Source organism: Bactrocera dorsalis, chromosome 1 (genome assembly GCF_023373825.1).
Source record: "Bactrocera dorsalis isolate Fly_Bdor chromosome 1, ASM2337382v1, whole genome shotgun sequence".
NCBI classification, from domain to species: domain Eukaryota; kingdom Metazoa; phylum Arthropoda; class Insecta; order Diptera; family Tephritidae; genus Bactrocera; species Bactrocera dorsalis.
In genome coordinates this window covers 61,804,413-61,830,651 of record NC_064303.1, presented here as the reverse complement: position 1 = coordinate 61,830,651, position 26,239 = coordinate 61,804,413, and the positions used below count along the sequence as shown (strand labels likewise).

At 36.1% G+C, this 26,239-nt stretch overlaps 1 protein-coding gene across 9 annotated transcripts in view; it reads right to left on the bottom strand.

The window, feature by feature from the left end:
- The window catches only part of LOC105224078 (voltage-dependent L-type calcium channel subunit beta-2), a 995,088-nt gene that overhangs the window by 167,651 nt on the left and 801,198 nt on the right, over nt 1-26,239 (bottom strand). For 2 of the 9 annotated variants that reach the window (XM_049462511.1, XM_049462516.1), the window contains one exon: nt 3,423-3,538. The exons of 5 other annotated variants lie outside the window; for them this stretch is intronic. Coding sequence is in view for 2 of the 4 variants with exons in the window: in XM_049462516.1 (XP_049318473.1) it covers nt 3,531-3,538 (8 nt within the window). In the remaining 2 variants the exon portion in view is untranslated. Of the gene's footprint in view, nt 1-3,422; nt 3,539-4,660; nt 4,777-26,239 lie in introns of those variants that run through there. 2 more of the 9 variants (XM_049462512.1, XM_049462514.1) reach the window with 1 other exon arrangement.

Sequence of the window (26,239 nt, the reverse complement as noted above, 5' to 3'; positions counted from 1 at the left end):
ATATTATATACATATGTATGTATTTAACATTTGTAAAATTTGAACCGGGGAATTCACCTCAGAACCATGAAATTCATCCCGTGTATTGTTAACATTGTTTTGATTTTAGCAGAAGAGAATCTTTGGAATTACTAATTGACTAACCGAGGAATGAATTCTATTTATGCCATGCGATTTCTAAATTTCTTAAAATTTTTATTTGTGTGTTTATTATAAATTTATCTTCATTGTGAGTTAAAAAAGTAGCAGTAGCAAAAAGACTTTGATATATAACAATTCCTTACATAATTCATGCAATAAATCCATGAGGCAATCATACAAGCAAATTATTACGTTTTGCCGTCGGCATTTTCTATGCGCAATCAAAATTTTTTCTCAACTAAGGAATTGTGTGAATATAGAAATTTAAATATGCGCAGATATGTATCTTGACTTGTTTAGCCCAATTAAGTTTTGATAATTATGAAAATATTGATATTATAACTAACTGTTTAATTCCGCAGTTTATTAGGGTATTATAATTCTACATCACCCGATACAGTTTCCATTTCCACCGCACAACGATGGTTTCAACGTTTTCGTTCTGGTGTAGAGGTGGTCGAAGATGCGCTACGCTCCGGAAGGCTTGTCGTCGAAAATTGCGATAAAATCGCTGAATTGGTCGAAAGAGAATTAATAAATTAATTAGCTATTTAAAAATACATACATAAGTATAACTTCAGATCCATCTTATTTTCAATAATTTTTTTTTTTAATTTATCGTCGCGAAAAGACGCTTGTTAACAAAGGTATTCTCGGGGAGATGTTACGACCTCAGTTTTTAAGAATGAAGCTATATATGTAGGTCGCTTGTTGAATGTGCGTCTGCGTTTATGAATGAAAATGTTTTTGTTTTTGTCAAGCTCAGGGGCCCCGAAGCCTTACCAGAAATCTCGATCAAACAGAGCCTTTGGAAGTTTCTCTCATTTTCAAAGAGAGAAATTCAAGAGTTATGCCTAGAGAATTCCTCTAAATTCTTTCTGTAGGTTGGAAGTGTTGCGAATTTGACGGATGGTGAAATGTACGTTTTATAACAATAACGATGATAGTTTTTTTTCCGAGGATTCGCAAACGGCACTTGTAGCATATAATTGTGTTCCTCTTTTTTATACTCTCGCAACAAAGTCGCTAAGGAGAGTATTATAGTTTTGTTCACATAACGGTTGTTTGTAAGTCCTAAAACTAAAAGAGTCAGATATAGGGTTATATATACCAAAGTGATCAGGATGACGAGTAGAGTTGAAATCCGGATGTCTGTCTGTCCGTGCAAGCTGTAACTTGAGTAAAAATTGAGATATCATGATGAAACTTGGTACACGTATTTCTTGGCTCCAAAAGAAGGTTAAGTTCGAAGATGGGCAAAATCGGTCCACTGCCACGCCCACAAAATGGAAACCTATAAAGTATCAGAACTAAGCCATAAATAAAAATATTAAAGTGAAATTTGGCATAAAGGATCACATTGGGGAGGGGCGTATTCGGACGTAATTTTTTTCGGAAAGTGGACGTGGCCCCGCCCCCTACTAAGTTTTTTGTACATATCTCGGAAACTACTATAGCTATGTCAACCAAACTCTATAGATTCGTTTCCTTCAAGCATTTCCATATACAGTTCAAAAATGGAAGAAATCGGATAATAACCACGCCCATCTCGCATACAAAGGTTATGTTGAAAATCACTAAAAGTGCGTTAACCGACTAACAAAAAACGTCAGCAACACTAAATTTTACGGAACAAATGACAGAAGGAAGCTGCACTCAGGCTTTTTTTTTTAAATTGAAAATGGGCGTGGCGTCGTCTACTTATGGACCAAAAACCATATCTCAGGAACTACTAATCTAATTAATTTTACAGCAAAATAAAAAAATATGTAAATGACGGATAATGAAATCTCAATTATCACTTTATCATGCGAGAGTATAAAATGTTCGGTGACACCCGAACTTAGACCTTCCTTACTTGTTTATTTGACTTTTAACGTCGTCGGTGAACAATGAGTAATTTATAGATATGATTTCGAATTATTGATACCCATTTTCAAGAAAAAAGGCAAAGAAATATTAAAAAAAACATTTTGATGAATTAGCTGTTGATCAGCGATTTGCAAACCGGGAAAATGTATTAAAAATTGAAATTTTTAATAATGTACTAGACACAATAATATCTCAATTAGATACACGTTTTATTGGTATGAGTGCAGTCTGTCATATATTCGATTTTCTAACACCAACACTTTTATTACATGTTTATGATGCAACTTTATTACAAAAGTTTGACGAATTTTAAAGAAAATATTCAGATATACATATGTATATAATAGGCCCTAGTTTTTCACTTCAATTTATTAATACAAGGTCTGTCGCAAAAAAAACAGAATTTTTTAAATATAACTGTTTCTGGTGGCGCCACTTATTCGTGGGTATGTGAAATAAAAAGTTTGATCTCTTGTTGACACTTCGTAAAAATTTTAAGACAATTGGATAACTACAATCGTTGTTATCGATCAAAACGTGACAGCAGCTTTTGGTCATCGGTCGTAAAATGCATTTTGAACAAAGAGCAAGTATTAAATTTTGTTTTAAACTTGGGAAAACGTTTACTGAAACATTTCAAATGATGAAAAAAGTTTATGGTGATCAGTGCCTATCCCGTAGTAATGTGCATGAGTGGTTTAAGCGATTACAAAAGGTCGTGAGGACCTCTGTGATGATCAGAAGTCACCGAAAAAAAGTCGTCTTCAGAAGTCAAAAATAAAGACAATGCTGATTTGTTTTTACGACTCCGAGGGTATTGTACACCGAGAGTTCGTCCCACCTAGCCAAACGATTAATGCTGTCTTTTACCTTGGTGTGGAAATTATACTAATATCAAATAAGATTGCACATAAACCTATAAAAATATAAGCCAAAAGACCAAAAGTGAAATGAAAACATATTTTTTTTTATAAAAAAAATATGACGCATATGTGACATGACATTTTTATTTTCTGCTTAACTTCTTCCATTTTTCTCGTTTCGTGGACGTTCTTCTATTTATAAACAGTCGTCTTTTATGTATAGTACTTATTTCTGCTAAATTTCAGCGAATATGGTGATTTCCTCGGTTTAAGTTTTCGGCTCTGTTAGCCGTCCAATCGAGCATCATACAAAACTCAAATTGCACCTGCTTTTATGTTCTCTGGACTAACTGTTATACTCTATGGAACATATTGTGAGGGTGTAAAAATTGTATATTGAATACATTTCTTTACTGAATTTATATAATAAAACTAAATCTAACGATTTAATTTTCTACCAAATTACTAATAGTTTTACTGGCTTACTAAAACCACTTTGTATATAAACTAAACAAATTAATTTCTATATCACATTAAACAAATCTCTTTTAGTTTAGAAAACTGTATTTATTCGCAACAAATTACAACCATTATATTTTCAAAATTCTTAATTTTACTTCAGGATATGGTGTCCATCATGTCATGCATTATTTGTTAAGAAACTGTATAAAAAAGAAAAATTAAAGCAAATGATAGATATTAAATTAAGATATTAAATATTTTGGAAATTTATAAACTAAATAAATAGATATGTTTGCAATAAAAAACCTTGAGTACAATAAAAATATAAATAACATATTTAATAAAATTAGAAAGGGCTCCTTGTCTTCCTCCAATCGCTATTAGTTCAAATGTTTCGTGTTCATATAAAGCTTTTTTGGAAGGCAAATATTGGGGATAGAGTTAGGAAGGCAGCGGTTGCTCTACAGGAGCTATATATATACTTATATTGCGAATATAAGTAAATAAGATAGAAACAATCCGCAACAACGGAGAAATGCAAACCACGTCCAAATTCGTGGACAACAAACAGAAGAACAACAGCAGGCTGCAATCGATTCGAGTATATCGGCACAAGAAAGTCGTCGAGTAAATCAATGTGGAAATTTAGCGGTGCAAAGTCGGCGAATAAACACTGAAAAAACGACAACAAAGAAGAAGTGCTGGCAATGTCAATTTGCTTCGAGTAGCTTTCCCATATGTTTGTGCATTCGATTATCGATCTCTTCCTGTCGTTGAAATTGGATCAATGGTTGTAGTATGCCCACATTGCAATGCATTGAAATTTCTAGGAGAAACACCTGGTTTGTGTTGCCTTAGTGGAAAAGTTAAATGACCAACATTGTCATTGCCACCGGAACCATTGCGATCGTATCTAGAAGGTGTAACAACGGAATCAAACAAATTTATTGCAAACGTTCAGAACTGTGATGGGTGCTTTCAAATGACTTCTTTCGCTGCATCAATTATTAATGAAAGCGGATATAATCCGTCGTTTAAGGTAATTCCTGCTCGAAAAAATACTCTTCCGTATCCTTTGAATGAGCACATTTTATTCATTTTGAATTTGTTTGGTAAACATATTCAAGGTCAGGTGCATCCTCGTGCTGGGTCGTTATTGCCACTGCCTGATGGCGAATACAATTTCTTATAAATCTATTTCATTGTGATTGATAGTGTGGTAAATGGTGATGAATTCTTTGGATTTGCCTAAACCACTTTACTAAAACCTCTTTGTATATAAACTATAGAAATTAATTTCTATATCACATTAAACAAATCTCTTTTAGTTTAGAAAACTGTATTTATTCGCAACAAATTACAACCATTATATTTTCAAAATTCTTAATTTTACTTCAGGATATGGTGTCCATCATGTCATGCATTATTTGTTAAGAAACTGTATAAAAAAAAAAGAAAAATTAAAGCAAATGATAGATATTAAATCAAGATATTAGGTATTTTGGAAATTTATAAACTAAATAAATAGATATGTTTGCAATAAAAAACCTTGAGTACAATAAAAATAGAAATAACATATTTAATAAAATTATAAAGGGCTCCTTGTCTTCCTCCAATCGCTATTAGGTCAAATGTTTCGTGTTCATATAAAGATTTTTTGGAAGGCAAATATTGAGGATAGAGTTAGGAAGGCAGCGGTTGGCTTATGTTGCTGTAGAGGAGCTATAAGAAAAGGTGGGGACTCTCACCAAAGGTGTTGTTTTCTACTTAACAGCAATTAAGCCAAAAATATTCTTTGATGTATTATTAAACTTGCTAAAAGTGAGGGGGGATGAGGTGGAAACATCTAGGCACTTTTTGCTCCTATGCACGACTGAGGCTAGTAGTCTTAGCTTCGGCATATCAGAAGACATAGCCGAAACTGACATTACCCGCCTCAACAAATTTGTGATAAGCTCTAGACGTCTTGTCGATTTTTAATGGTCTTAAGATCCAGTATACAGGAGTTTACATGCTTCCTGAAATATATTAATGTTAGAAAATGCCTTGAGCGGTGGCTTATACTAGTTCCAACCAAGACAAACCCATTGTAAATGGACGAAAATACAGACATTCGGAAAAGCTGCATCAAATCAATTGGCCACTTATACTCGTACATAAATTTTGTAGGATCTCCGACATTTCCTTCTGGTTGTTCAAACTTCGTGTCAAACCTAATATACCCTCTTCAAGGTGTAATAACAAAAATAATAAGAATATAATAAAAAGACACCTGACGAAATTAAAATTTAGTGTATTTGTTTATGAGACTTCTGACCCCATGACATTTCGTACCTCAACATTCATCTGACTGCAACATCCATCACACATAACTTAAAGCATCACACCACACAAAAAATAAAAATTCAAATTGTGTTAATTGCCTATATTGAAGTTTTACCCGCAAAAATAAACTATTTCTTGAATTATTATTAACTTACACAAATTTGGAAATCTTTAAGTTTTAAAAAATAACATATTTAAAAGTGAGTATACCCCACATACCACGTGAAAACTAAGTGCAATATACAAATGGTCCTTCGAGCCTCTTAGACAAGCACCCAAAGTGAATAACTGAAACCCCCAAATGGTGAAAAAGTGAAACAATCCAAAGAAGATAAATTTTTTTCCAAGAAACATTGAAAGTAACAAAAGTACACATAAGCACCAAGAAATACGTACATAAGTGGTTAAAATACATCAACAGAATGGGAAACCAACTAAAACGTAAAACAAATACAAAAAGTAAGTAAAAATCAAATACGAGAGCGTTGCAATTCCAAACAAGAAAAAACTACATAAAATGTCATAGCCCAATTAGTCAACACCGCAATCCGAATAAGCTGATACGAGCTATCTTATGAGAGCGCTATGTAAATGATTAGTCAACACCTTCTAACATCCGCTTTCCCGTACGTTACCGTAGAATCCCACAAATTAGATTTTTCCCGTATAAACGAGTCAGCTGATTGCTCTCTTACACTTAGGGTTGGCAGTCTCGACGTACTGTAGTAATTATAAAAAAATTTTAATAGATTGATTTCAGTTCTCAGATTTTATATTATAAAAAATCATAATTGGAGGATGGGATCATGTGTAGAAGTTCACGCAATTGAAGAAAGTTCTCTGTCGCCATTCACTTGGGAGTGGCCAGAAACGATTCTTTTACATTTGGCTCACGCAGCTTACGACTTCCGGTCTTTGACCAATAATCCTCTGTGTAGCCTAAGAACATTCGTTTGAAGGCGAGCTTAAGTGAGAAGGCGAAACATCCTCTACATAGGGTTGTGCACTGGGTTTGGGACCCGCCACGTAAAACAACACCCCCCGAAAAGTTACAACCAGCCTCGGATGAGAGATCCCCCTTTTGACGACGACCATGGCAAACGAAATAAGGACTACGAATTGAGGGCATGCACCTGGAATGTCCGGTCCCTTAATTGGGAAGGTGCCGCTGCCCAGCTGGTTGATGTCCTCACGAAAATAAGGGCTGACATCACCGCCGTCCTAGAAATGAGATGGACAGGACAAAGACTGAGACGAACATCTAGCCACAATCCAGATCAAAGCGAGGTTCCTCAAAATATCGCTGATTTGCGCCCACGCCCCGATGGAAGAGAAGGACAATGTGACCAAAGATGCCAAGATGTCAAAATCGTGCTTGGCGACTTTAACGCCAGAGTGGGCTATGCAGGTATCTTTGACACTACGGTCGGTAAATTCAGCCTCCACGACTAGATTCCAGCACAAAAAAATACATCAAACTGGCTGTCTCCGGATCGAAAATCCAGCAACCAAATCGATCATATTGTGATAGACGGAAAACACGTCTCTAGAGTTCTAGACGTGCGTACGCTCCGAGGTCCTAACATCGACTCGGACCAATATCTTGTTGCAGCCAAGATTCGCCCCGGCCTCTGTGCAGCAAAAAGCGCACGTCAACAAACACAAGGAAGGTTCGACGTCAAAAAGCGGCAATCACTACAGACATCCGAACGATTTTCTACTCGGCTTGCACCTCCTGCTCTCTGAAAGCACTCGTGAACAACTCACGGCATTTCAAACTCCTTACGTACAACTGCAACCGAAACCATTGGTTTTCGGAAAGTGCAAAAGTGGAACAGCTGGTACGACGAGGAGTGCCGTGTCGCAGCGGAGAAAAAATAGACTGCCTACCTCGCGTTACGATCGACCACAACACGTGCGGGATGGGATAGATACCGAGAGTTGAAGAGGGAAGCGAGACGCATTTCAAGACAAAAAAAGAAAGAGGCCGAAATGCGTGAGTACGAAGAGCTTGATAAGCTGGCCGACAGGGGTAATGCTCGAAAAATCTTCGAAAAAATGCGGCGGAAGGTTTCAAGACCGGGGCATACTCTTGTAGAACCCCCAAAGGTCATCTAGTCACCGATGCCCAGAGCATACTTTAATTATGGAGGGAACACTTCTTCAGCCTGCTGAATGGCAGTGAACGTATAGCGCCAGGAGAAGGCGAACCCGATTCCCCAATGGAGCAGACGTTCCATTGCTCGACCATGAAGAAGTTCGAATAGCAACTACTCGCCTGAAGAACAACAAAGCGGCGGGGGCCGATGGATTGCGGGCCGAGCTATTCAAAATTTTTCAAATATTTTCTTCAACACTGTATAATGATTTGCTAAATCAGATAATCTATTTCTATGAATGAAAATCATACAAAACATTCATTGAAATCGGATACAACTTTGGTGATATCAGCAAATGCTTTTGTGTGTGTGTGTGTTACATTGTTGGTTGGCTATTGGGAATTGCCTGTAAGAAGTGTAAATACGTGTCTATAACTGTTTCAAAATTTTCTCTTCGGGATTTCATTGTGTTGCAGTTGTTCTTCATACTGCCACCAACGAGAAGATGTAATTTAGGCCGACGTTCAGCAAGAGCGCGAGCAGTGTCGACTCATTTTGCGAATATAAGTAAATAAGATAGAAACAATCCGCAACAACGGAGAAATGCAAACCACGTCCAAATTCGTGGACAACAAACAGAAGAACAACAGCAGGCTGCAATCGATTCGAGTATATCGGCACAAGAAAGTCGTCGAGTAAATCAATGTGGAAATTTAGCGGTGCAAAGTCGGCGAATAAACACTGAAAAAACGACAACAAAGAAGAAGTGCTGGCAATGTCAATTTGCTTCGAGTAGCTTTCCCATATGTTTGTGCATTCGATTATCGATCTCTTCCTGTCGTTGAAATTGGATCAATGGTTGTAGTATGCCCACATTGCAATGCATTGAAATTTCCAGGAGAAACACCTGGTTTGTCATTGCCACCAGAACCATTGCGATCGTATCTAGAAGGTGTAACAACGGAATCAAACAATGCAATTGGCGCAACAATTCTCAAAGGCAAATAAGATGTTTATATGAATTAAGCCTCCACCCACTCTACCCGGAAAAAACTGGCGCACCCTAGCTAGACACAACACTAATACACCACACCTGGAGACACATTGGAAGCTATATGCTATAGTAATCAGAACAACGGAATCAAACAAATTTATTGCAATTGGCGCAACAATTCTCAAAGGCAAATAAGATGTTTATATGAATTAAGCCTCCACCCACTCTACCCGGGAAAAACTTCACCATAGCAGATGTCAACTATCAAAAGGATTGGATCATCGCTATTATTTTTATTACATTCGCTGCTACACTGCACCGCGTCAACACCTATCAACACAATTTGTTCCTCACAATTCGACCATCAACATTCGATTCTATACAAACTGCGCCGCGTCAACACTACCTTTGGTTCCGATCGACAGCGTTCCGCCCGCGCCGACCGATAGCGATCCAAAGCATTGGATAGTAATTCGATTCCAACAAAATTTAATGTAACGTCGCACAAAACTTTAGTATAAATAAAGGATAATTACAAAAATATTGTACTCTTCCTAAATTCGCTGTTTTTTTTTTCATTTTAAACGCTCCCGCGAGTGTGAATGCAAATCGAAGTATCCAAATACAGTGATTTGTATTCCCCTAAGGGTCAACATTTAATCATAAGAAGATAAGAAAATTGTTTATTAAAGAAAAATATATTTAATGTTTAGTTTATTGGAATGTAAATTTTTTTTTTACTTTGTTTAATAGTACGTCATCTACCGGATTATGAAAGTTGAAGTGGCATTCTTAGAATTGAATTGTCTTGCAATAGTTTTGTTGTATTTTTGGGCATCTTTTCTGCAAATTAGCAATGTTAATCTAAATATTGATTTTTTGAAAGAATGTATTAAATTATTTTGAAAATTTATTCTTATAATTTAACACAACCGTCTTAATACTCGCTCCACTAAAGTTCAAATTACCGAAATGAAAAAGCCGTCAGTCTATGTGTAAATGAGATGTGTTGCCTCTTCGAAATTTTCATAGAAATGACTGAGCAGTCAAATTGTTGAAGTGGCAGTTAATTGCTTTCATTTTATGGCATTCAAATTAGTATGCTATATATTGTATTCCATAACCAATATGGAGTATCCACAGGCAATACGTACAGCAACACAGTTAGTATACAATAAATTTTTGCCTCTCGAGATACCCCGTATGGAAGGGCGTAGTATGTACTATCAGACAACAAGAAACGTGGAAGGAGGACAACAACTCAACATGAAAACAACCAGACAAAATAAGGGCAAGAGAGAAAAGAAATACAGAGAAGAAGAAATAGAAAACGAATAATTATTGACACTCATAAACACTTGGCGGAGAAAAGAGTGAGTCCATTCCAATTAAATTTTTAATAGAATTATTTTATGCACATACTTATGTGTGTTTAATATTCATATTATTTGTATTGCGGCACACAGCTAATTAAAAACCCAACTGTTCTTAACAGAAAAAACAGTTAGACAGGTCAGTATATGTATATACATACATATATATGTATTTGTATGTACATAAGTACCGAAATAAAAAAAAATATAAATAATAAAAAAAGAATGGTACCTGCCTATAGTTTATTTTGGCATTTCAAAAATAATGTTGCTAACACTTATATTTTTTAAAATTTACCCGATTAAAAATTTGTATTAATAACACATATTATTTCCCAATGTTTTACTAAAGTTTTTCACATTTTTTACTTTATATATTTAAATATACACTCTAAACATTGAAATAAGTTCATACATCACTTCTATTTTGTTATACATATTTTAGCTATATTTATTAATTAAAGAATCACTTAACACACTCATCGTTGAAAAGGTTAGATTGTTTACAATTATGAGGAAAACGAGCGTTGTCACATCTTCCATAGCATTTATTGTTGTAGTTCGACAAAAAAAAATACACTTTCCAGAAATTATTATGAATGGGTTTAGTGATACAAAACAGCATGTACATAACTAAGGTGAAATGAAAATTAATGAATTTGCATTTTTGCCTCTCGAGATACCCCGTATGGAAGGGCGTAGTATGTACTATCAGACAACAAGAAACGTGGAAGGAGGACAACAACTCATTGGTGCTAATTATGCGTCATACATATGCATATAATTAAAATATCATTACATAAAAGTAATTTTTGTGCGCGCCATGTTGACTTGCCAGACGTTCAGCTCCTCGTAGTCCTCAATGCACTTGTCTACCTGATCCGGTTTGAAGCCTTTAGTTGTGCAGCGGATAACATCCGCGATTTTTACGGTATTACTCGAACCGGCCAATTCACGCACAACAGCGAATATAGCGCGCTTCACGACGCAACTCCACATAAGCGCCCACAATGTATTCGGACAATTCGTCAGGTATTGTGGGGTTCTTACGTTTGCATAGATTAATCTAACGACGCATAAGGTTCATGTCGAGCGCTTTGATGCGAGTCGGTGGCTGCTTGTGGTGGCTATGCACGTAAGTGATGTGATTTGCCAGGCGCAAATCATTGTCACGATCTGGTTTATCAGTAGATCGAAACATGATAAAAGTGCGGCTGGAAATTGAATGTTTTGTTCAACAGTACGACGTGGATTATAATGGCCGAAAGCAGGATTTGCCGCAGCTAATATGGAGACGCGTGCATTTAGAGTGGTCATTATACCCGCTTTGGCTATGGATATTGTCTGTTGCTCCATAACTTCGTGTATAGCTGTACGATCATGTTCGGCCATTTTGTCGAACTCGTCAATGCAGCAAACCCCTTGATCGGCAAGTACCAGTGCGCCACCATCATTTCCACAGTTAGCGGATCTTTCATAACGGCAGCCGTCAAACCGACACCCGAAGAACCACGACCGGTTGTATATTGCGAGCGTATTGCTAAACGACTTATGTAGCTGAGGAGCTGTGATTTGGTTACACCAGGATCGCCCATCAGGCAGATATTTATATTTACACCATTTTTATATTAAACACCAAATATGAAGGTTTTTTTTTAACAAACAGCGTTTTCTTTGTATTTATTTTTGCCTGATTCTTTTTTCTATATTAATTATAATTAAAAATACTTTTCAACATTTTTTCAGCGATGATTGAGTTGTGAACAGTTTTTACAAATAAGTACAACTCTATGATAATGTTATAAAATGTACATCATATCGAGGTGACTGAAGTACTTTTTCGTAGTACTCCTTTAAAAATCGAAGTATTTTATTACGTGTTATTATTATTTAATATTACTTAGTTCTTTACTAAATTTATAAAGAAAATATCCATATGCATGGAAAGATTGTTTATACTCATATTAATTTGAAAAATAATTTATAGACGCTTATTTTTATTAGAACTAAGATTACTAAATAAAGAAAGAGGAATTATAGCGAAAAAGAGAAATTTCAGCGAATTGCTCATATTTGCTTATTATCCTATGGCAGCGTTCCGTTTCCTCATAATTGTTAGCACATAAACGATGCTCACTACGAGTGTAAAATGTAATTTTTAAAATACAAATTTCTTACTTATAAATCCTGCAAAAAGTTTAAATTGTGATTTTTTTTAATGTGTACAGTTTAATTTAATTAATTTGATGTAAAAATGTGCGTAAAGTGTGTTTAATGTGGTGAAAAAGCTTCTTGAAATGTTCAAATTTTGGGAATTTTTGAACTTTAAGGTGGAATATCGCGTAAACTTAGCGTTTGCAGGACCTATAACTCTATATATTTTTTAATCAGGAGGACTTCCACTTTTCAACAGTACCTTTAAATCGCGGCGCCAAAGAAATCGGAATTGTGCCCTTATTTTGTGTTTCCAAACATAGTAGAACAAGCATGCCAAAAAAATTTCAAAGTCGAGTAGTTTTACTTGCAAGTTTCGTCGATACCCCTAAGGCTGATAAAGCCAAAAGCAGGATCGCTTATAACGCATAAGTAATGGCAAACAAAAAAGAAATATAAATACATATATACATACAAGCAAATATGTACAGAAGTAAATGTACGCAAACGTTTAACAAAATATATACAAACATATACATATGCATATAAGTACATACAAAACAAGAAAAAAACGTTAACTTCGGGTGCACCAAAGCTAATATACCCTTCACAGGGGCATTGCTTTTAGTAACTATGTGTTCAGTTTGTATGGAAGCTATATGCTATAGTAATCAGATCTAAACAATTTTTTCGGAGATTATATTGTTACCTTAAGCAGTAATCCATGTTAAATTTCGTGAAGATACCACGTCAAATGCGAAAGTTTTCCATACAAGGACTTGATTCCGAACATTCAGTTTGTATGGCAGCTATATGCTATAGTTAACCGATCAAAACAATTTCTTCGGAGATTACATTTTTGCCTTAGAAAATACCTGTGCTAACTTTTGTGAAAACTCATTGTCAAATGTGAAAGTTTTCCATACAAGAACTCGATTCCGATCGACAAATGAAAAATTTCAAAACGATATCTTAAAAACTGAGGAACTAGTTAATCAGCCCTATCACGCAATCCCTCTTAGCAAAGCTACGAATACGAATGTCCGCTACGAATACGCATAATTTGCTATCATTGAATCTATGTGAATTCGAAATTTTTGTTGCCAGACTTAATTTTGAATCTTGACATTTCGAAATCAGCTGTATAGACGAAACAATGTACAGTTTAAGAACCCACAAAAATTCATTTTTAATTGTATTAAAATTATTTTTCTAAAACAGGTTTACTAAAAACTATCTCTTAAATAAGGCGGCCTTTACGTATGTCCTCGATGTTCTAGAGAGGAATGCAAGTTCTTTAAGATCGTCATCTACATACATATATCTTTACTTCATCGATTGTCTTCGGTTTTACGGTTTTTAGCTGAAGGAGGCTATCAGCATGGAGTGGGTAAAGACTTCGATATTCCAATGGCTCAGTCAACATTTTGTTGCTTCTTAAAAGAAGTATTGGGATTGCTTCAGTTCCATTTGTGCCCTCAGTGGATAAACCTCAAGTTAAGTAACGTTGAAAAAAATGAAGCAAAAAAGGATTTTTTTTCAGAAACACGGATTTCCAGGCGCGATTTTGTGTGTCAGCAATGCTCGTTATTTTCATGAGAAAAAGTTTCTTGATGGTGAACGAAACACTTGGCTTTTGGGTATTATACATAAAAACGTATATGTTACAAAATTTTCCAAAACGCCTTACAAATATTCAAAAATCAAAATCATTTTATATTTGTACAGGAAATGCTGGATATGCCCTAGAACCATGGTTAATGACACCATTCCGAACCCCTCCCTCAGGAAGCCCAGAAGGGAAATATAATAAAATACTTGCAAAAACGAGAACTATAGTTTAAAGAACAATAGGTGTTTTTAAAAATCGATTTAGATGTCTTCTGGGTGCTCGTGAGCTTCACTACGAGCTATGGAAGGCATCTCAAATCGTTAATGTAGCGGCAGCGTTACACAACGCTTGCATTCACTATCGCGTGAATGATGAAATTTTAGAAAATAATTCGGAACCAAATATTTTTACAAAAAGTAATGAAATTTTTTCATCAACTTATAATGATGCAGCTTCACAAATCAGAGAAGCTATATGTGCAACACTTACACGAATATAATATTCTAAATAAATATTAACACAAAATATTTATAGTTATAATTAAGTATTTATTTAATTATTATAATTATTTTTTGTAAGGGTTTGCAATTTTCTTTCCTTTACTTCTAACATTTACTGTTTTATGGAATACTAGCTGACCCGGCAAACTTCGTTCTGCCCAAAATAGATTTTTTTTCATTTCAAAAATTACCCCGGTATTGGTTTTAATAGAATATGAACGATTTTTTCTAAATTCATTGTGTATACTTTAACAAAATTTTTACAAATCTTTCTTTTGTAAACATTGAACGGGCAGGTTTTCGATATGATCCAAACATTCAATATATCGCATCTGTTCAAATCAGTCAGATGTCAGCAGTTTGTCAATATTGCAATACAGTCAAATTTAAAAATGAACCGCCAGGGTTATGTCGCGCCGGGGGAAAGACGATGCATTCCATGTATAATACCGAGGCATCTCCGAGTAAAGCAATGTTCTCGCGAACGGATCACTGGCGCAAGTTGCAAAGAAACTTGTTAAAATGGTTGCTGGTGGTATTTCCGTTCGCTGTACTATGTTCTCTGCGTTGAAATAAACTCGCTGGCCATTCTCCAAATGAGCTGACAGATGCACAACAGTAGGATGGCGTTCATGAATTGCAAATGAAAATATTCTCCAGATTGCTTCATTGCAGTTCACATACCTGCCCATTTGAAATTTGCTAATTTCATCTCGTTCAACGCCAATAACCGCCATATCGCTTCCTTTGGTGACATATTTGCAAACATACTTAATTGATTTTATTGAACTGCAATACTCAACATTTATATGTGTTTTGAATGCCTTAGACAAAATTTGCGAATATGGAACGATCCATGTGTTATCAACCACGAAATTCTTTCCTTTCAATTGAGTGATGAATGTTCTGCCATTGTCAGCGGGTGAGCGTCGCCGATAGAGAGGGTATCCGTCGTTTCCAGTTTGAGTTTCCGAAATAAAAGCACGGGGACAGCGTTTTTTGCATTTACTGTCCGACATACAAACCGAAGATGGATCGTGTTCTCCGCATGACCCATGAACCATATTGGCCATCACCACTTCGTGCAACTCTGGATCTATTTCAACATCAGGAATTTCGGCGGAAATGATGTCATCAATTTGATCAGGTGTAATTTTCTCCACCATCCAAAGAAGAATGTGTGCGTGGGGCAACCGCTCTTCTGCCACTCCAATGAGTACATTCAGCATCGAACAGTGCCATATACACGTTGTTTCGTAATAAAGTCCATCAAACATCTGAGTTTTTGTTTAAACACGCGTGCTGTAACATCGTGGCGATCGCTTGGTGATTGACCGGGATGCAATAGATTCGTAATGTCTGGCCATTTTGGATTGCAAGTTAATGTAGCAAACAAATCCGGCCGTCCATAATTGCGCACGTAAGTCATCGCATCCTGGGAGTACTCATGCATGTGTCTAGGACTGCCAATGTATGTCGATGGCAAAATATAGAGTCGACCAATATCTGTAATATCCGCATCACCATTCATTGCATATCTTAAGTGAATATACTCTTCAGATCGCAACTTCGACTGATTGTATTGCATGTAATTAAGTCGTTCTGTCTCAACTTTAACATACATGTCAACTGCATACTGTTGAAATAACAGTCCATATCTAAGTAAATGGTTGTCATAGTTTTGGCGAATCATCATTCGATATGCGTAAAACTTCATTGAACTGACTTTTTTATTTGTCTCGACACCTAAAAGCTTAAATTACCTATATGAAGTAGCAAACAAAAATTTTTTTTTACTAACCATTCACCGGATTTATCATCTTATATCCTAAGTGATATCCGTCTTCTCTACGGCAGAACATGAGCGGATATTGCATTGCGTCGTAAGACTGATGTGTCTCACTTATTCGTTTTAGTGCGTTTTGATTTCTACGTTTGATAACAATATCACGCGACTGCAAATTTTCAAATTGGCAAAAATACCTTAAACGTTGGATTGTAGTTTTGTTCATTTACAATTTGCTTTAAGAAATGGCTCGAGTGAGGAGATTCACCGTAAAGCAGCTGGAACAATGGCTGTGGTGGTAGAAGCAATTCTGGCAACGGTTCATTTTTAAATTTGACTGCATTGCAATATTGACAAACTACTGACATCTGACCGATTTGAACAAATGCGCTATATTGAATGTTTGGATCATATCGAAAACCTGCCCGTGCAAAGTTCACAAAAGAAAGATGTTGCCACTGTTGTCGTCGAATAATCGCATGTTGTGATCTTACTTCATCACTTTGGCGAGCACGAACTTCCTTTCTTCTCGATCGTTGTTGCTGATTGTGAACTTCCCTTCTTCTCAATCGTTCTTGCTGGTTGTATGTTTGGTTGACATCTTCTAACTGGTGCGTGCTACTCTCCAGCAGTCTATTTCGTGGTGATACCTCTCAATAACACTTTCCCTTTGACGTGCTCTGCTATTTCGTGTTCACCTTGCGGCCTGGGAACTCCGAGAAGTGTTACCATACGTACTGATTCTTAACATCGTAACAGATATCTAATTGGAAATGATCATTCATTTGCATAAAGGTTTTACGGACCAATAACTTACCATTCAAAACTCCAAAAATGAATGAATTAAACTAAAGAAGCAGATCAATTGAATGATAAATTCCAATGTACATAAATCGGTATTCGCCAACACGCTAAATCACTTTCAGTAAATAACTCACTTTTTAAAACAAAATATATCAATATATCAGTAAAGCAAGGCGCATTTTTATTGCCCTCTAAATTTTGCGTGTTCGATTGCAAAGCAAAATTGACGTTTAATTTAATTTGTGTTTGTTTCATAAAACTGCCATTTCCATAAACCAAAAATAGCACGTAACACAACCAAAATTACCATATAACCGCTGCAGCAAGATAAACCAAAATGTCGTGCTGGGTGGATAATGAGATAAATATATGGTGGATTAACAACCAAAATAATTAAAGATTGTAACGGAGGTACCACGTCCCCTTTTTCGATAACGCCAAGCTTTATGGGTGAGAATGGTGTTGTTTCCTATAGCTCTATACCAATTTTCATGTTCCTACCTTAAACACTTTTGAAGATATTTACCTTAAAAAGTTCAGTTTGTATGGGAGGTGCCACGCCCCCTTTTCCGATTATCCCTTCTTTAATGTGTAAGAAGGATTTTGATACCATATAGGTCTATACCAATTTTCAGGTCCCTACCTTGAACCCTTTCAGATATTTTGCTTAAAAAATTTAGTTTGTATGGGAGGTACCACGCACCCTTATTCGATAGCCCCCGGTTTTATAGGTGAGAGTGGTGTTGTTATCCTGTAGCTCTGTACCAATTTTCATGTTCCTACCTTAAACCCTTTTGAAGATATTCGACTTGAAAAATTCAATTTGTATGGGAGGTACCACGCCCCCTTAATATTTTATTCTGATTTTAAGACATGACCTGCGCGTGGTAATAACAAACAAATCCCCCAAAGGAAGTATTTCATTTGGTTCAGCCGTTTTCGAGTTTTAGCGTTACAACCAGGGACCGGAAATAAGAGTTATTTTACAATTTTTAATAAAAAAAATCATACGTAAAGGAACATCGTAGAAAAGTTTTGTTTACACCATCATGATTTTTAGGTGAACTATATGCGAAATATTGTATGATTTTTAAATTTAGATTTTTATATATTTAGATCAAAAATAAAAGTTATTTTTGATTTCTATTTTTTTAGATCAAAAATAAAAGTTATTTTTGATTTTTATTTTTTTAGATCAAAAATAAAAGTTATTTTTGATTTTTATTTTTTTAGATCAAAAAATAAGAATTATTTTTGATTTTTATATTTTTAAATCAATAATAAAAATAAATTCAAAATTTGTGGCATAATATGTTTCTTAATTTCTCTTAAGCTTTAAAGTAAAACTAAGGTGTATGGTTATAATAACAGCAAAAAATAAATAAATAAAAATTTTGAATTGATTTTTATTATTGATTTAAAAATATAAAAATCAAAAATAATTCTTATTTTTTGATCTAAAAAAATAAAAATCAAAAATAACTTTTATTTTTGATCTAAATATATAAAAATCAAAAATAATTTTTATTTTTGATCTAAATATATAAAAATCAAAAATAACTCTTATTTTTTGATTTTTTCGATAAAAGTCATAAGAGTTACGGTCCCTGGTTACAACTATACACCATTTCATTTTTATATATATAGATTTAGCAGCTATCAAATTTTCCTTAGATATGTTGTGCTTTCTAATTTCTTCCACTTCCGCTTTTTTTAAATTGTTTTGCTTTTCGAATGCTCTACCTTGTCGTCGCATACCTAAGGAAAGATCTTCCAACTTATCGAGGACCTTTTCCTGAAATTCTTTTTGAGTTGTAAGTTTTTTTTATTAAATCGGCTGTACATGGATCCGGTGACCTAGGAGTACGTCTAGGCAGTGCTGGACTGCAGGTCACTGATGGCATTGATACGTCGGCTGACATTGGTAAGCCCATGCTCACTGTATTTTTAATTCCACTCGAACTCGTCTCTAACGCCGTGTGTTATCAACGCTTCCTCCAATTCGCTGAAATGGTGCTGCTTATTTCTGCCGCCACCAGTAGCTGACTGCTCCTTTTTATTTTCTACCAATTTTCTTTTTATGTAGGCCTTCCAGTCAAGCCAAAACTAATAAAAAAGCTTTAAATTATCCTGTTACAACAATAAAAAATACAACTTTATTATATTACCTTCTTCCAGCTGGAAATATCCTTGATAGGCGGACCAACACTGTTGAGTTCTTGGGCCTTATTGTTCCAAAAAGCTGCCACTTCTTTTTAAGAGCACTTGGTAAAACCCTGCGCCATTTCAGGTTTTTGCTGTAACAGCTCAACCATTAGTGCATATTGCTGCTTGGTGGTAATTACTTTGGACCTGCGGAAATCGCATTATAGATTATTTTACTGGTAGCAAATATGTTATAGTTCGAATTCAATAAAAACTTACATTTTTCTTTTCTTTAATTTATTTCTTCGCATTCAAAAACTTGTCGTACAAAAATTTCGATAAAATTCAAAATTTTCCGTTTCGAGTGAATTCAGTGAATGCCACTCTACGAATTTCGAACTTACGTTCGGAATTGTTTGAATTGCATGATAGCAATTTCGTATCTTTCCCGAAAAAACAGTCAAAGATGGATTGCGTGATAGGGCTGAATATATAAACAGACAGACGGACGGACATGGCTAATGCCAGGAGAAGGCGAACCCGATTCCCCAATCCATGACGATGGAGCAGACGTTCCATTACCCGACCGACGAAGTTCGAATAGCGAACAAAGCGGTGGGGGCCGATGAATTGCCGGCCGAGCTATTCAAACACGACGGCGAAGAACTGATAAGGAGCATGCACCAGCTTCTTTGTGAAATATGGTCGGACAACGAAAGCATGCTATGCCCAATCCATAAAAAAGGAGACCCCACAATCTACGCCAACTACCGTGGGATTAGCCTCCTCAACATCGCATATAAGGTTCTATCGAGCGTATTGTGTGAAAGATTAAAGCCCACCGTCAACAAACTAATTGGATCTTATCAGCGTGGCTTTAGACTTGGCAAATCAACAACCGACCAGATATTCACCATGCGCCAAATCTTGGAAAAGGACCGTGAAAGGAGAATCGACACACACCACCTCTTTGTCGATTTCTAAACTGCTTTCGACAGCACGTAATCAGTGTTCAAGGTGTACGGACGTGTTTTTAATTCGCTCCGTGAATTAAAACGCAAACAAGCAAAAATTAAAAAAAACCAAAAAATCGGTTAAATAGAGAAAAAAAAAAAACAAATAGAAAACAGTGCACACAAGTGATTATAAGTAAACATAAACAAATTGTGCACGAAACAAAAAGTAAAAACAAAAAAAGAAAAATAATCAAATAAGAAAATGAGTGCTACTCAGCCTCACTAGCAAGGCCGTAGGCATACTTTAAATGCCGTTTTAGCTTTGTCGAGCTAACAACAGTAACTCCTGGAAAACATGACTCATCATCGCAGCGATCAGCTGAAAGAGCAAGTAAGCAAGCGCAAGTAAGCAAGAACAGCAAAAGGGCAGCAACAAATGCGCTGACAGCAAACAGTACGCAGGTACCAGCAAGCACCCGGACAGCGAAGGAAAACAAAAAGCAAGGTGAGAATGTACCAGGCAAAAAAGGGCCGTCTGTTCAGACTGGTATTGATCGCTATATTAACGTAAAATGGAAACTAAGTCCAGTTAAATCAGCCGTCAATACCAAAAAATTTCAACCAGGCACGCCAAATGGTAAAAAGCCAGAAATCCTAAATGGCAACAGATTTGCCATACTAAGCAATGGTTTAGACGACGTTGCGAAGGTGTACTACCACGGTCGTTAATGTCAAACCACCTCCAATATACTTGCGCGAGCGTAGCAGTAATACTCTTGTTGCGATATAGTGTCTTGGAAAAAAGGCAATATAGATGAAACAGAAATTCAAATATACACTGAAAAAAGTTTCATGGAAATCATTAAATTTTTATCAAATGAAAACAAGAATTACTATTCATACCAACTGAAGAGCTCAAAAGGCCTAGTTGCTGCCATAAAAGGTATAGAGTCTTCGGTCGACTCTAACGATGTGAAAGAGGCACTGGAAGAAGGTGGTTTTAGCATCAAATCAGTAGTAAATATTTTTAACAGGAACAAAGTCCCACAACCAATGTTCAAAATAGAACTGATGCCAATTAAAAAAAAAAGTGAAATACACCCGATTTACAATTTAAAATATCTGCTCCATCGCAGAATCACCGTTGAAGAACCACATAAGAGAAATGGTACAATGTACAAACTACCACTACCAAGTGTCTGTGTGGTCGTTGGTGATCTACATTCTACTTCAAAATGTACTCTTAAAAAAGAGGATTTAAATAAAAAATGCAGCATTTGTGGCGGAAATCACATTGCTAACTACAGGGGTTGCCCTGTATATAAAGATTTGAAATCGAAGTTGTCACAGGGCATTCAAGCACGTCGTAACCAAATGTTGAATATTCCTCCTAATGAAAATATTGAAATCCCCTTCCAGACTTCAAAAACAGTTAAGCCTAAAGACAATGCTACACAAGGGAGCTATGCAAACGTGGTGAAAGGCAATACTGCACAAATGCAATTGCCCCAAAACCAACCAAATGGAAGTGTTGAAACAATGATTTTCAACCTTACCCAATGTATGACACAATTTATGGATTCAATGCAAAATATGATTCAAGAGATAATCAAATCTCAAAACCAAATGTTGCAAACTTTTTTAAGTAAAAAATGAGTGTATTGAACATTTATTTATGGAATGCTAACGGTGTTAACCAACATAAACTGGAACTTATTAAATCTCTGGATAAAAATAATATTGATGTAATGCTATTGTCAGAAACTCATCTTACGAACAAAAACAATTTCTTCATACCGGGATTTAGGCTCTATGTTACAAACCACCCATATGGAAAGGCACATGGAGGAACAGCAATGTTGGTTAGAAAACGGTTAAATCACCACGCATTAGAATTTTATGCCACAGCGCAATTACAAGCTACAACAATTTCACTCAAAAATCGGGGTTGTGACTTAAACCTTACGGCTATATACTGTCCACCCCGTTTTAAAATTACAGAAATCGAATTTAGAGACTTTTTTGGAACACTAGGTCAAAGTTTTCTAGCAGGTGGAGATTATAACGCAAAACACACGTACTGGGGCTCACGTCTTATTAATCCGAAAGGACGACAGTTGTACTACACTATTATGAATAAGCATAATAAGCTGGATATAATATCTCCTGGTAAGCCGACATACTGGCTCAGTGATAGGAGGAAAATACCAGACTTAATAAATTTTGCTGTAGTCAAAAATATAGATAGATCGCTTATGACAGCTGATACATTTACAGACTTATCATCTGATCATTCTCCTGTACTAATAAAGTTATACGAACAGCCCATGATATTTGAGCCGAAAGTTTCTCTAACATCACATAAAACTAACTGGTTGAAATATAGAAAGTATATCAGCGCCCACATCAATATTGATTGCAAAATAAATACGGGAAGAGACATTGATGAAAATATAAGAGAAATTAATGACGTAATAACTAATACAGCTGTATTGGCAACACCAAAAAGAAACAACAAACCATTTGGTTTTAGAAAGATCACCAATAATGAAATAGAGAAACTTGTAAATGAGAAAAGGCGAGCTAGGCGGGAATGGCAGTTAAATCGATCCCCTTCAACTCTGCTTCAACTGAAATCTGCTGTACGAAAGTTAAAAAAAAAAGTGCTTAAACGCGAAGAGGAACACAACACTGAAAATTATATAAAGAAACTGTGTCCAAATTCTCGCAAGCAAAACTCTCTTTGGAAAGCACAAAAGTCTTTCAAGCCACCAGTAGATTCCAACATGCCTCTAAGACAGTTGAATGGTAGTCGGGCATGTAGTGATGAGGATAAGGCAAATTGCTTTGCAGATCACCTAGAAAAGGTATTTCAACCCAATTGCCCAAAGAACAACTTTGAGTTGCCAACCTTGCCCAATATCGCAAACGAGTCGCATGTGTCTATTAGGACTTCTACTTCTGAAGTTACTAGAATAATAAAAGAACTTAACCCCAAAAAATCACCAGGACATGATAATATTACCCCAAAAATGCTAATTGAGTTACCAAATATTGCCGTAAAGGTGCTGCTCTCTTTGCTTTTCAATGCAATTCATAATCTCGGACACTATCCAAATTCATGGAAAAAGTCGCAGATCATCTTGATAGACAAACCTGGGAAAGACTTAGCACAGCTGTCTTCATACAGACCAATCAGTCTTCTACCCTGTCTTTCTAAGATATTTGAAAAATTGTTACTATCAAAGATTACTCCTTTCCTCCACGAAAATTATATAACACCAACGCACCAATTTGGGTTTCGTGAAAAACATACCACGATTGAGCAAGTAAATAGAATTACTAACGAAATAAGAAAAGCATTTGAGCACAGAGAGTACTGTTTAGCTATATTTCTAGACTCGATCGTATTTAAAAAGTATAAAATTTATGGTAAAAGTGGGAGATTTCATATCTGATGAAAGACAGATAAGGGCTGGTGTACTCCAGGGCAGTGTTCTAGGCCCAACACTATACATCATATATACAGCAGATCTTCCAACAGCTAACAATGTATTAACTTCTACTTTTGCGAACGACACAGCTATAGTGAGCTGTAACAAATGCCACATAATAGCATCAAGAATATTAGCCGAGCACTTAAGGTTTGTCGAAGAATGGCTAGCCAACTAGCGTATAAAGGTAAATTAACAAAAGTGTAAGCATGTTACATTTTCGCTTAGACCAAAAATGTGTCCGGCAGTAAAAATTAACAATATTTTAGTACCCCAAGCGAATAAAGTAACTTATCTTGGTATTCACCTAGATAGAAGACTTACGTGGAAAAAACATATATCTAGTAAAATAACTTGCATGAAGATAAGAGCTGCAAATTTAAATTGGCTATTAAATAAAAACTCCAAACTTAGCCTAGACAACAAAGTGCTTTTATATAATGCGGTCATAAAGCCGATTTGAATGTATGGCATTCAACTTTAGGGTTTGCAACTAATATAGACATAATACAAAGGTTCGAATCAAAAATGCTTAGATCAATCACGTGTTCACCATGGTACATGCGTAATGAAAATATCCATAAAGACCTTGGTATTTCTACGGTAAGGAAAGAAGTAGAAGACAGCAAAACTAAATATATATCTAAACTCCGTGATCACCCAAACTCTGTGGCTAATTCTTTGGTACATTCCTGCGATCAAACACGCCTTAAAAGAAGAGATATACCCGCGTACTGAGGAGTAATGTATCAGCAAAAGAATTCAATCACTTGCTTGAGCGAGTCTAGTTTTTAAATAGGTTTAAGATTTTATTACTTATTGTTAGGCTTTCAAAACAAAAAGCAGATTCAATAAATAAAAAGATATTGAAACGAAAAAAAAAAACGAAAAGGAGCCGTCCCTAAGCCGCAATATCTGAATTTGGTATTCCCGCAAAACTAATACGGCTGTGTAAACTGACGTTGAGAAACACCCACAGCTCCATCAGGATCGGGAAGGACCTCTCCGAGCCGTTCGCTACCAAACGAGGTTTCAGACAAGATGACTCCCTATCGTGCGACTTCAAATTGGAGCTGCAGCACTTAATCGAGCAGATACAATCTTTTATAAGATTGTACAGCTGCTGGCGTATGCCGATGATATTGATATCATGCGCTACTTCGGACGGAGTAGGCAATTAAGAAGCAAAGTCCTCTCTCGACGAACAAAAACCAAACTCTATAAGTCACTCATAATTCCCGTCCTGGTGCAGAGGCTTGGACGATGACAACAACTGATGAGTCGACGTTGCGAGTTTTCGAGAGAAAAGTTCTGCGAAAGTTTTATGATCCTTTGTGCATTGACCACGACGAATATCGCATTCGATAGAACGATGAGCTGTACGAAATATATGACGACATTGAAATAGTTCAGCGAATTAAAAGACAGCGGCTACGCTGGCTAGGTCATGTTGTCCGGATGGACGAAAACACTCCAGCTCTGAAAGTATTCGACGCAGTACCCGCTGGAGAAAGAAGACTCCATTGGAAGGACCAAGTGGAGAAGGACCTGGCTTCGCTTGGAATATCCTACGCCAGTAGAGAAGAAGAAGAAGGATGTATTATATTAGGTCTAATTATTAAATCCGCATCGAAATCGAATTCGTTGCGGAAAGAATTTTCAATCGAAAATGTTAATGCGATCATTGATACCGCCGATAACCTGCTTTACCATACCTGCGTTATCAACAAATTTGACAAGTTTGAAAAATTAAATAAATTGTCTTAGCTTTTTGGATCGTTTTTACATATATTTAAAATGGATACAATTGCATTTTATTTAAGTGATAGTGATGATGAAAATAGTGTAAGCATTCGTTGGGAGCGCAGAAATTTGAGGAATATTTCAAAAGACGTATTGGAAATGGGTGACTAAAAGTGAGTTGAACTATTTAAGCTAAAAAAAAATTGTATATACTTACGCAGTTTCATCAAAAATTTTTAGATAAATAAAAGATCAAAGGGCATTTATATGCGTTTTGGGGGAATTTGGAAAAGACAAAAGACAAGGTTCTCTTTCTCCAAAAATAAAACTTGCTGCATGTCTACGTCTCTTAGCCACATACAGTTATCAACATTGTATTGGAAACGACTTCAATGTAAATATGGCCCCATCGACAATTTGTGTTGTATTGAATGAAGTACTCAACATTCTTGAGTACAGGCTACGAGGTATGACAATTAAGTAATGAGACTGATTCCATAAAAGCCGTATATTTGAAAATTATTCTACAACTCTGCCATCCCCTTCAAAGTAGTCCCCTTGGGCAGCTATACAGCGATTCCAGCGCGTTTCCATGCTTCGTAACATTTCTGGAACGCTTCTACTGGGATGTGCGCGAGTACCCTCATCACGGCCGCCTGGATGTCCGTAATCGACTCAAAATGGGTTCCTTTGACCACCTATTTTGTTTTAGGAATAATTGGGGATTAGTCGGGCGAATAAGGTGGCTGTTGCAACACGGCGATCCCTTTAGAGGCCAAATACTGGGACACGCTGAGGGCGGTATGGCACGGCGCGTTGATGTGATGAAGGATGCAGTTACGAGCGATGTCTGGGCGCACCCTGGTGACTCGTTTTCACAATCTTTCTAGGACTTGATAATAGTTAGTAGACTTGA